A 12,731-nucleotide genomic window follows, 5' to 3' on the forward strand; every position below is an offset into this window, starting at 1 on the left:
AATCTAAGAATTGTTTGTTATCCAGAGGTCTTTTATTTGCATCCAACTTAACAGATGTACCAACATACAAATGACACATATCTTTGGTATTTGGTCATATTAGCACACTCAAGCAATGCTGATAAGACTCCCTGGGCTGCCAATTAATACATCTACAGCAGCGCATCTCTTGCATCTAGGGTCCAGGAAACATCAGGGTAGAGTGGTGGGAAGACTGGAAGAGCCAGAGGACCAGAAAATCTGCTGTGAAAGTATGTCTCCTAGAAATAGCAGGGGAGCTTCACCTAGGATCCTTTTAACTGCATAGCTGCTTAAACAGGACCAGGACCAACACAACACCAGAAGACATGGAAATATGGAAGTGGAACTCTTTTTTTTAATTGGATATTTTATTTATCTACATTTCAAATGTTATCCCCTTTCCCAATTTCCCCCCAGAATCTCCCTATCCCATCCCTTCTCTAACTGTTTCTATGAGGGTGTGTCTCCACCCACCCACTCCCGCCTCAAATTCCCCTACACTGGGAACTCCAGCTAACACAGGACCAAGGGCCTCTTCTCCCATTGATGCCCACCAAGGCAGTCCTCTGCTACATATGTGGCTGGAGCCATGGGTCCCTCATGTGTACTCCTTGATTGGTGGTTTAGTCCCTGGTTGATTTTGTTGTTCTTCCTATGGAGTTGCAAACCCCTTCATCTCCTTCAGTCCTTTCTCTAACTCCTCCATTGGGGACCCAGTGGTCAGTTTAATGGTTGGCTGTGAGCATCCACCTTTGTATATGTCAGGCTCTGGCAGAGCCTCTCAGGAAACAGTTATATCAGGATCCTGTCAGCAAGCACTTGTTGGTATCCACAATAGTGTCTGCGTTTGGTGACTGTATATGGGATGGGTCCCCAGGTGGGGCAATCTCTGGATGGCCTTTTGTTCAGTCTCTGTTTCACACTTTGTCTCCATATTTGCTCCTGTGAGTTTTTTGTTACCTCTTCTAAGCAGGACCAAAGCACCCATACTTTGGTCTTCCTTTTTCTTGAGCTTCATGTGGTTTTTGAATTGTATCTTGGGCTAATAATCACTTATCAGTGAGTGCATACCATGTGTGTTCTTTTGTGATTGGGTTACCTCACTCAGGATGATATTTTCTAGTCCCATCCTTTTGCCTAAGAATTTCATAAATTCATTGTTTTTAATAGCTGATTAGTACTCCATTGTGTAATTGTACCACATTTTCTGTATCTATTCCTCTTTTGAAGGACATCTGGGTTCTTTCCAGCTTCTGGCTATTATAACATAGTGGAGCATGTGTCCGGAAGTGGAACTCTTAAGCAGATCCTTGGCCTAGACAAAAAACTGCAGGCAACTAAGGAGAGCTAAGAAAGGGAGAAATAGACTTCCACAGAGATGAATGAGCCCCTAACTGGTCATCCCATACTAAGTGCTCAACCGTGAAATCATATAAATACAAGCAACATTAAATGGGCACAATAGGTTTTATTTATATAATTATGAAAGTACATGTATGTGTGTGTGTGTGTGTAACAATAACAATTAAAGAAAAAGAGGCCATGAATTTAAGAAGCAGTTGCAGGATATAGGAGGAGTTGGAGGGAGGAAACATTTGCTGGGGATGTAATTATATTTTAACTTTAAAAATTAAAAATAATAAAGGACTTTCTGGGCTGTAATATGGTTTTGTGTTTAAAGTGCTTGCCCACGGTGCTTGAAGCATTGAGGTTTTCATTTCTCAACACCGGGCAAGGGATTGATTTTTCTAAGCCCAAATGTGGAGACTGTGGAGTCATAATAATTATTGACAAAATATTTTATTCCTTGGATCATGCTATTGGTGCATGAAAATAAGACTCTTTTACACACATACAACTAAATCATTTCTGTCACATCTTCTGGTAGCTAAACATAGAAGGGTTAAGTGCATCTGGAAAGGACAGAGGACAGGATATACCTCACTAAGGTTAATGGCAGGATATTCATGCAGGCTGAATGACTGACTAGGTTAGACAGCAGCTGGCTGCTGGAGGAAATACCATTCATCACTGAAAAACAAGAAGCAGCCATATCAGAGAAAGGCTGGTGAGCAGGAAATCTAGGTCAAAAGGACATTAAAGATGTAAGCTCATGTAGATTCATGTATTTGAAAGCTTGGTCACCAGGGAGTGGCACTGTTAAAAGATGTGGCCTTGTTGGAGGAAATGTGTCACCAGGGATGAGCTTTGAGGTTTCAAATGCTCAAGCCAGGTCTCCCTGCATCCTGCAGATCCAGATGTAGAACTCCCAGCTACCTCTTGAGCACAATGTCTACCTGTTTGCTACCATGCTCCCTGTCATGATGATAATGGACTAAACCACTGAACTGTAAGCTAGCACCAATTAAATGTTTTCTTTTATAAGTGTTTCCATGGTCATGATGTCTTTTCATAGAAATAGAAACCCTAAAACAGTAGGCCAGATAATGAATGTATTGGAGCATAATGTTGCAGAAACAACTTTTGAATTCCAGAGGTAAGAGACTTGTGAAAAGAATTAAATAAGAAAGTAATCAAGACAAAAAAAAATTGACATGGGATTTGTGGTACAAGGAAGGCTGAAGGTCAGATATTAGAGTTATGGAAAGGGTCAGCGTGTGATTTGATTTGAGAGTCAGTCAGTTTAGCACAGACCCAACTATAATAATCTAAACCCCACCTTTATCCTCCACACTGCATGTACCAACTGGGGGAGGGTGGGTCCTAAGATTTGAAACTAGGCTTCTGATAGGGATAGAAGGATTCAGTTTGAGAGGAAAGAAGGCAGAAAATGTGCCACAACACATCCAGGTCAACAATGGGTCGCATTTAAGAACTGAAAATTTCCCTCTTGCCTATTGACTTTGTAAGCATAAGTGTCATAGAATGTAGCATCACTCATGCATTTGAATTATTCATGTCATAAAGAGACTTACTGTGCTCCTGGACATAATATAACAAAATACCATATGCTAGGTTATAATAATAATGCTACTGGTCCATATAGATACTATACTATACTTTTAATTGTTGTTGTACAGGATACACCTGATTATCAAATGGCTTTTTAAAGGAACACTCCAGTTCTATACTTCTCATGCTAACTGTATCTCTTTGTATCAAGAGAACATACAGAATAATGTATACATTCCTACTAGTTTTGTGGTACTCCACTTCATGTTTGGCCAATGATAATGCCGCCTAGAATTGATGCTCAAAGTGTATTTGTTTTGTTAAACAATGCATGGTTACATATTCTTTTAAAGTAAGACATTAAGACTGTTATGGGGTTTCTTTTAATTTTTTATTGAAAGAAAAAAATAAAGTCAATATTAGTTTGAATTTCAAACTAGGAAAGGAAAAAAAAGGAGTGAAAAAAATCACTTGTTATTGTAGTAAGCATTATAAAATTTCCACTCAAGCTTCTGCACTTAATGTAATTTCATATGGAAAATATTAACTTTTTTCCCAAGGGGATTAATAATCTGAGAAAACTAGTCTGACATTAATGTTTCAAATTTACTAATGCAGAAGGCTGGAAAGATGGATAAGCAGCTAAGAGCATTCACTGTTCTTGCAGAGGACCTGGGATCCTAGCACCCTCATGGTGACCCACAGCTGTTTAGAACTCCAGTTCCAGGGTCTTACATGCCCTCTTATGGCCTCTAAGGATATTAGGCATGAAAACGGCACACACACACATTCAAGCAAAACATCCATGCACATAAATCTCTCAAACACTGGACCACCAAACAGGCAGCACACACCAGCTGATATGAGTCCCCAACACACACACAGTAGAGGGCTTCCAGGTCTGTGCTCATTCAGAGATGAAGCACGTAACCCTCAAGAGACTGGAGGCCCCAGGGAGTTTAGAGGTCAGGTAGGGTGGCGGGTGGGGGCATCCACGTGGAGATGGGGTGGGGTGGGGAGGAGGTGTGGGATGTGGAGCAGTTGGATGGTGGATGGGGAAGGGTGGGGAATGGAATATGGAATGTAAAAAATGAATTACAAATAAAATTGAATTTAAAAAATTTATTTACATACTTTTCTAAATGCAATAATTAAACCACTTTGCTCTAAAAAGTGCTATAGTTTCAAGGATCACCAATATCAAGAGCAGAGCTGGAAATCATACATATTTATATAAAAATATGTTTCATAATATATAAAACAAACATCTTTGTAATGAAGAGAACCAAAAATATATAAATATATGATGCATTTTGTTTATGTTTTCATTATAAATCAGCAATCTTTAGAAGTCAAAGATAAATTAATTAAATTTTAAGAAATTTGAGTGGGTCTTTTTTTTCTTTTCAAGAAATGCTAAATAATATTTTCTTTGTACAATACTGTTTTCTTGAACAGTCCTACAAACCTAAAAGATTACCTAATTGATATACAAGCTCTTAAATAGTGGTGTTTAAACTACATGTATCTGTTATGAGACTTACTGATTGAAAGCATAAACAACAACTAAGATAACATTTTAGGTCAATATTTTAACTGTGCCCATGTTTCTACAGAGCTATCATTTGTTGTGAAGGGAAATTCAGCAATAGCTTGTCTAAGTGTGTGTCTTTTTTTTTTTTTTAAAGATTTACTTATTATTATATGTAAGTACACAATAGCTGTCTTCAGACACACCAGAAGAGGGCATCAGATCTCATTACAGACGGTTGTGAGCCACCATGTGGTTGTAGGATTTGAACTTGGCATCTTCGGAAGAACAGTCAGTCCGCTTAACTGCTGAGCCATCTTCCCAGCCCCAAGTGTGTGTCTTAATGTTAATCTCTAACCTGATTCACATTCTTATCGCACCTCTATGACTAGGAACAAAAGAGGGACTCTAGTTAGGGAGAAGAGATAATTTATGTAGGCTCTCTGTCCTTCACCCTTCTCAGAAGCCAAACTAATTTGTTTATTTCCAGGCAAATGAAAAAAAAATGAAAAAAAAAAAGAGAGAAAAGAAAAAGATAATGTATTAGCTAAGTTTTCCCCTTTCAGTTACCCAACAAAGTTTTTGAATATAAGTTGGAGATTCAGACCTATTGTACCTGCTTTGTCTTTATGGTTAATTAAGAAAAAATATCAATAGTCACTCAGTGATTTTTCTGAAATGTTGAATTCACCTGTTATGATTCCATTACAGATAAAATGTGGTAGGGGTTGTTGTCGTTATAAAATTAGGATTAATGTTTTTAAATAAGATGTATTTATTTTAGTTACTAGTTCTTCAAAACTTAGATAAATATTACATTTTGACAATTTTTTTTTCTGGAAGAAATCATGGCAATTTGAAAACTTACTTTATTTGGAAAAAGGAACTTCATGTTTTTTGTTGGTGGTGGTGGTGGTTTTTTTGGTTTTGTTTTTGTTTTTGAGACAGGGTTTCTCCATGTATCCCTGGGCAGGACTCTAAGTCAGACATCTGCCTGCCTCTGCCTCCCGAGTGCTGAAGTTAAAGGCGAGCCCTGCCACTGTTTGATTAAAACTTGCTCTTAAGCTGGCGGTGACAAACATAATTTGTAAGAGAAATGTTTCATGAAGACAAAACAACACAGAACCATTTTTTTTTTTTTTTTTTTTCGTCTTCTTCTTCTTGCTTTAGGATTTTGTGTGTTCAGAAAGAAAATTTAATGTCAGGAACTTTTCACAGCTCATCAAAGCTCTGTCAAGCTCTTCAAGGGATTCACAAAAAACGTATACAGCGGTTTGTCTGGTGTGATGATTCTTCTCAACAATACTTTCTAAACATTAAAACTGCACTGCAGACTCGAGTCAAGAAGAATTCCGATATGTGGTTGGCAATGTTGTCACCTTCGTTCCAAGTCCAGCCCGTGAACTAATAGCCCAACACAGAACCGGAAAGAGAGCAAGGCAGCCATGGGGGCCTAACCGGAAGTGCACCAAGGGAGGCCGGGTGTTGTACCGGAAGGCACTCTCACTCCCGCGGTGCCTGCCGGGAGAGGCGCGGGCTGCCTGCCGTCCCTCTGCGTGACCTTCAGTGTGCGAGCTGCGAGCTGTGAGCTGTGAGGGCCCCGCGTGGGAGCGTCTGGAGAGATGAACTGGGTCGGGGGCTCTCGGTAAGGTGTGCGCTCGGGTTGGGATCCATCCGGCGTGGTCCTGGAGTGCCGCCATCATTCCAGGCCCGAGGCAAGGCCACAGCCTTCCCTGGTAAATGCCAAGATGGAAACTCAGCACTGTCCAGGGTCCTAAACCAACTCTGATTTCCACTCTCCACGGGGTTCTCTGAGGCCTCACAGTGGGCGTGGTGGGGTTGCTGCTGCTTTCCCTCCATTTCAGGCATCCTCATCTAGTGAGAACCCCTGGGCATGGGGTACAATCTATGTAGGAATTTCAAAACAGCTCTAGTCCCAGTTGGTATATATATATATATATATATATATATATATGTATGTATGTATGTATGTATGTATGTATATATATATGCACATATATATGTATATATATACACCATATTTTCAAATTATAATTTAAAAAAGAAATATTATTATTAGTTTTGCTTGACTTTAGAGACGATTTAGCCCAGTGTGGCCTGGAACTAAAGAAAACCCCTTCTAAAGAGCTGGGTTTACAGGCGTGTACAACCATACCCAGCTCATAGCTTGTTTTATTTAAAAGGACAAATACAATGAAAACTTACCTTGAATAAAAATGATATATAATATGTTCAGTATTCAGGATTAATCACATAAAAATTCATTATAAACTTACAATTTATTTTTATATAACAGTTCATTGTAGTTTATCTTACATGTGCCCCAGTGGAAATAATTTAAAGCAAATTTAACTTGATAAAGTATGTTTATCAGGATTAATTTGTTGATATATATGTGAATATATATGATATATGTGTATATATGACATATTTGATATATATCACAAATAGATTCCAGGATATCAGGATACTAATATAAATCACTAAGGAATTTTATAGGAGAAAGATGGCTAGTAATTTTAACAGGAACACCTCTGTTGAATATGTTAGCATTGTATTTCAGAAATGTACATGTTTTTAAATGGGTGTGGGGACTCCTGCCTGTAATTTCCCATAGAGTGGCTATAGTGAGAGTATTTCCACCAGTTTCAGGCCAAAAATACCATCTCAAAAAGCAAAACGAACCCTTGAGATGACTCACCATGCAAAGATGTTTGTCATCCAAGCCCTGGAACCCATATACTAAAAGGTGATAACTGAGCAAGGAAAGGGTGTTCTCCAATCTTCACGCACAGGATGTGTGTTTGTGACAAAATTTTTCCTGGGGAGACAGAACACAACACCGATGTCTACTTACCCCAGATAGAGGGCCCATGACAGACCTAAATACAGATAATACCAAAGTTCAACTTGGTAAACCAACAAAATGTATTGACGTTTCTTACAAGAATATGGGTAAGGGGTTACTTACAGGAGCAGAAATAGCTCAAAGAGAGCTGTACCACCAAAGCCTACCCAGGCATAGGTGACAGCTTACAAAACAGGAAACCTGTTGCACACCCTGCAGGCTGCTACACAGGTGGGGAGTGTCCTTTCCAAGTGACTTAGTCTAATTTTCTTCCAGTCAGCTTGCCTGCTCTGTTTTACTTGCCTTGTTTACTCTGGGAGGGAGGGGCCCTTGTGAGTTTGGTTAGTTTCAGGGGTTTCCTGGGGCTGTTTCAGTTGTTTGCCTTCTTGCTTGAGGAGCATCCCTGCTGAGTGGTCTAGTTCAGTCTTGGACGGATAGTGTGTTTGAATCTTGGAGGAAACTGCTACCCAACAGTGTGTCGTGTGCATGTTTACACATGTGTATACTAATAAGTAAACACATAAATGTAAAACAAAGCAAATGGCTAATTCTGGCTAGTGTTCTATTAGCACACTTTAGAAACACTAGGAATTCACTTACAGACTTTGCTAGAATATAGTTGATAGTGACTGTAATGTAATGTATTCAAATTTGACTTTTAAAAAGTGAATATTAATGGATTGTAACTCCAGCTCCAGGGGATACAACACCGTATTGTGGATTCTACAGACAACTGCTCTCATGTGCACATATACATAATCTAAAATAATATATATTAAATATTGCATGGAAATTTTAAAGACATAAACACTGTAGGTGTTCCTGTCAAATCATGAACTTCTTGGTGATTTTGAGATTAATGTTTTAGTTGCTGCTGGAAGTTGCAAAAGCAGTGTCCTAGAAGAAACACAGCCTAAGATTGCTTTTCTCAACATGAAGTACTGCTATACCTCGGGCATCAGCTACCAGGGGCCTAAACCACAGAATAAAGAAATGTGGTTACAGTATCTTAGGACTTTAGTTTTGATCAGAGATCAGAAAGAGGAAAGCCTTGCTTTAGATGTAAGCTGGCATCTATACACTATAGAGTAACTCTAAGACAGGTGAGACGCTGGGATGCCCCAGGGCTGCAGGATGATTCAGTGAGGAAAGGTGAATGTGGTCACGCTGTATGACCAGAGTTTATCCTTGCACTCCATACAGAGGAAGGAGAGAACTGACTGCTGAAGTTGTCCTTTGACGTCTAATTGCTTATATGGTCACACATGCATATGTGTATACACACACACACACACACACACACACACACACACACACACTCACTCACTCACATAAACACAAGTAAATGTAAAAACTTTAAAAAAAACATATGCAGTTTTAAATAAACTTTTCCCGGAAAGATGGGCTCTCTAGGGTGAAGCCCTATAGTGATTATGAAAACCTGATTATCTCCTGTGTCTACTGTGAGAGCAGGCAAGGGAGGACAGGGCTAGCTGCTCTTGGTACTGTGATCTTCTAAAGGGCCTCAGCATGAGAGTGCTTTCAGTGAGCACTGGCAGCCAATTGAAGCCGCTGCAGTGGAGAGTTTTTTAATCCCCTTCCCAAACTGTCTTTGGGTGCTTGGTTACTAGGGGCTTGTTTTAGTTGGAAAATTTGAGAGCCATTAGCAACTTAACATTTAGAGAAGTGATTGGAGATCAATTAGAGTTCTCTTTCAGAACAACTCCAGAGCACACTAAATTAATTTAACAAGAACATGTAACAAGTGTTGCTTTAAACACCTTGTGAGGTAGATGGGGAACTAAAGCCTAGTTCTCATTACTTCATTTGCTCAAGGAAATGAGCTAGGAAGTACCAGATAGGATGTGCCAATTCAGTCAGATACATTGCATCAAAAGATGAACTCTGGAAAGGTTGCATAAATAGTATTGGAAATTCAAAGCCAAGAAAGTGGAAGTTACTAAGCCTTAAAGGACCCCAATACTGCACACAACAAGTGCCACTGAAGCCGCAAAAGTTGAGAAGATGAATAGATGATGAGAGTGAAGACATAGTTCTTAGGAAGGCTTTCAGAAAGAAATGGGTTAGGAGGGGAGGTTCTGTATTAAAACAAAAAACTTGACAGGAATTGTTCGGAAATAGTAGTTGAATCTGCATGAAGACGTTTTCACAAGGGGCTGCATACATTTTGTTGTTACATGAGTGAAGCAGGGAAAGTTTATTTTTTGGTAGAGATCGTCTTATAGCATGCCCTCCTCATTGGGAGCAATGTTCTTACACACAGAAATAATAGAATAAGTTTTACTGCAGAATCGCTTGATGGGACATCATTATAGTCTTGTAGCTGAAAAGTCTTCACAACTTCTCTCATTAAAAACAAACTTGAGATTTGATTTTTAAGAGCTCTTTGTATTAGGGAGTCTATCAGTCCCACACAAAAATGCCTTTCATGAAGAAAAGAGCTGGTAGCTGTAGAAATAAGCCCTTCCCCTTAAATTGGTTATCTTGTTGGATGTATGTGGTGGCTTTACTAGCTGTAATATTTCAATTCAAATGCAATAGCCTTAAATGTAAACTGATTAAGCCACTCCAAACTCATGTGTATTTGACTGTAGTTCCAGAGTCCTATAGTTGAAACTTGATAGTTCACGCCAATGCCAACTTTTCAAAATAATGGGCTTTTGAACCTTCTGAAATAATGTTTTGTTTGTTTGTTTGTTTAAATTTGGGGGTATTAAAATGCTCATTACCCTTAGTGTTTTCCTGACAAAATTAAGTATTGACCTGTAACTCTTACTATTTACCTCCATGATTGAAAAACCTCTAAGACCCTGGATTGTCATAGTTAGACTGACCTTCCAATGTGAGAAACAAGGCAGGAGCATTGTTTAACTTGGAAAAGAATAACTTTTCTTTGTTAATCAGTGACTGATTTCACAATTAGCCATGGAGGCAGTAGCAGAAAAGGAAGATACAAAGATGCAAACAGTTTTTAGACGCCAGAGTACTACTGAGAGACTGAGGACATACGATCTAGTCACTACAGCACTGTGGATGTGGAACGCATCCTATACCACACCCTCAAGCACAGGGTGACTGAAATCTAGTCACTCTCTGAGGTTTTACTGTTTACTGAGGGAGAAAGAAGTATTACTATTGAGAATGTTTAAGAGTGGGGACTCACATTTATGCTAAAAAAGCAAGTAGAATGAAAAAGAGTGGAACATAGACTAGATTAGCAGAGAAATCTAGTCACTCTCTGAGGTTTTACTGTTTACTGAGGGAGAAAGAAGTATTACTATTGAGAATGTTTAAGAGTGGGGACTCACATTTATGCTAAAAAAGCAAGTGGAATGAAAAAGAGTGGAACATAGACTAGATTAGCAGAGAAGGTTTGGCCATTCACAAGACAGGTAGATGGAGATGACAAAACAAAACTGTTATATAAGTATTTGGGCTTAAAACTATATTTAAATACTTTAGGTGGATGTATGGGTTTTGTTTTGTGTTTTTGATAGTGAGCTTGAGAGACAGCAAAGTAGAAGTTTTCTATTAGAGAAGAACCAAATTCACAAGTAGTCCAGCCACAGCAATGCCTTGTGTTATATTACAGTATCCCTAGTATATAGGTTGGCTTGTTGCTGGGTAGGTTCTCAAAGTGATACAAGCTAGGATTATGCTAGAAAAATTTATACTGCTTTTTCATAGTTCTAGTATGACTATATACACTCTTCAAATTTAGATGGCAGAAGTCATAATATACTTTGAGGAAATCATAGGCTATATGACTTGGGACAGGATATGCCACTTTTCTCTTCATGCATAGAGCCAGGTTGTAGAGGACATTCTGTGGGAAAGAATATTGTCTATATGAACTTAGATACAGAGTCTTGGAACTGAGGCATTCATGTGAGGGAAAGGCATTGATCCATGAGGGTAAGATTTCCCTTGTCAGTAAGAGTTCTGTCTGCCCATCACAAGAGGCACTTGGTGAAATCCAAACCCGGCCCCCGTCTACCCTAGGCTTTGGCTGTATTTCTGCCCAGGAGACCTCACTGGAAGTAGCCCCCCATCTTGAGGATTGTTTCATGGACAAAGTTCACAGGCCTGAGAGATCGATCGACTGACTTATAAAGCCTCTGCTCTGAGAATGTCCCTTTGTAAAAAGAGATAGCTCGACCTGCTGACGTGACAAATGTCCTGAACTCCTCTGAGAATCTCCACTGTAATCTCCGAGGAAGGTGGATTACAGATGGAGTGACTAGAATCACAACGTGTGATCCCTCTCAGCTAGGTTCTAGAGAGGGAGCAGGAAACAAAAAGATTTAGCTATCGTTAGATTTTCGGTTTAGAATAGTAGAGGGCCTCTCTCTGTCTTGGGTTTGTGTGTCATCAGAACTTCTGTGTTGAAATTGAGCCAAGGTTCTAATGTGCTGCATCTAGGAAGTATTTCCTTATGAAGAAGAAAATCCTTATGGAGAAATAAGTAACATCCCATAAGGTCTTGGCTCTAATAGGGTTTCTTGGTCTGCTAAACGAATGTGCCAGTTACGTTAGCCATCAGCTAGAGTTCCCTTTTAATCTGTAAAACCATGCATGGTAAAGTTCATCAGTCATTTTTACTGTCAAGGTCAGCTGAGGGTCTGGTCCACAAGTATCAGCTATAATATGGAAAGCCCTTGGCTCCTTTAGTCTTAAAAAAACTGTTGTGTTATATGCTAGGATGAGTCAGGGTCTTTCTGGCCATTCTGCTTCCTTTGAATGAAATAGGGACCGTGTTCTGACTCTCCACTGTAGAATGTACACTGGTTAGAGTTCAACCTCTGGGTCTCGACCACCTCACTGATAAAGGGGGCAGGCAATGAACTAGAATAGTGGCGCTCTTAGAAAGAGGTCCTGTTGTCCCCTGGGGCCTTGGCTGACCTTGGAAGGTAAGGCCCAAAATATTGACTATTGTTCTGTCCTTGTCTCCACATAGGCATATGCTTTCAAGTATGGTTAATAAATACCTAGAAGGTTGGTTACCTTTAGTCTGGTACATTTACCCTTGCAAAAAATGATTTTTATACTTGAAAGTAATGATAATTACATTACTTTAGTGTCTCCAACCATTCCCATACATCCTTGCTCTTGCTTTTTCAAAATCATGGCTTCTTTAAAAATATATATTTATATATATGTGTGTGTGTAAATATATATATATATATATATATATATATATATATATATATATATACATACATATCAAAGGTACACACACACACACATACACACAAATACCAATGAAGGGATAATAAAACTGTAGACAATTTTCTTGCATGAAATTTCAGGTCAATGAAATGCCTTAGGAAGGATAGTATAATGTGAAATAAACCAGACGCCAAGTGTGAAATGTCT

General features: G+C 39.1%; 1 protein-coding gene across 1 annotated transcript in view; it reads left to right on the forward strand.

Moving 5' to 3' along the window:
- The first annotated feature begins 5,957 nt into the window (after window positions 1-5,957).
- The window catches only part of CN725425 (cDNA sequence CN725425), a 62,643-nt gene continuing 55,869 nt past the window's right edge, over window positions 5,958-12,731 (forward strand). The window contains exon 1 of the mRNA XM_030248865.1: window positions 5,958-6,110. Coding sequence (XP_030104725.1) covers window positions 6,088-6,110 — 23 coding nt within the window. The 5' untranslated portion in view covers window positions 5,958-6,087. The remainder of the gene's footprint in view (window positions 6,111-12,731) is intronic.

The sequence above is a fragment of the Mus musculus genome, chromosome 15 (assembly GCF_000001635.26).
Source record: "Mus musculus strain C57BL/6J chromosome 15, GRCm38.p6 C57BL/6J".
Classification (NCBI taxonomy): domain Eukaryota; kingdom Metazoa; phylum Chordata; class Mammalia; order Rodentia; family Muridae; genus Mus; species Mus musculus.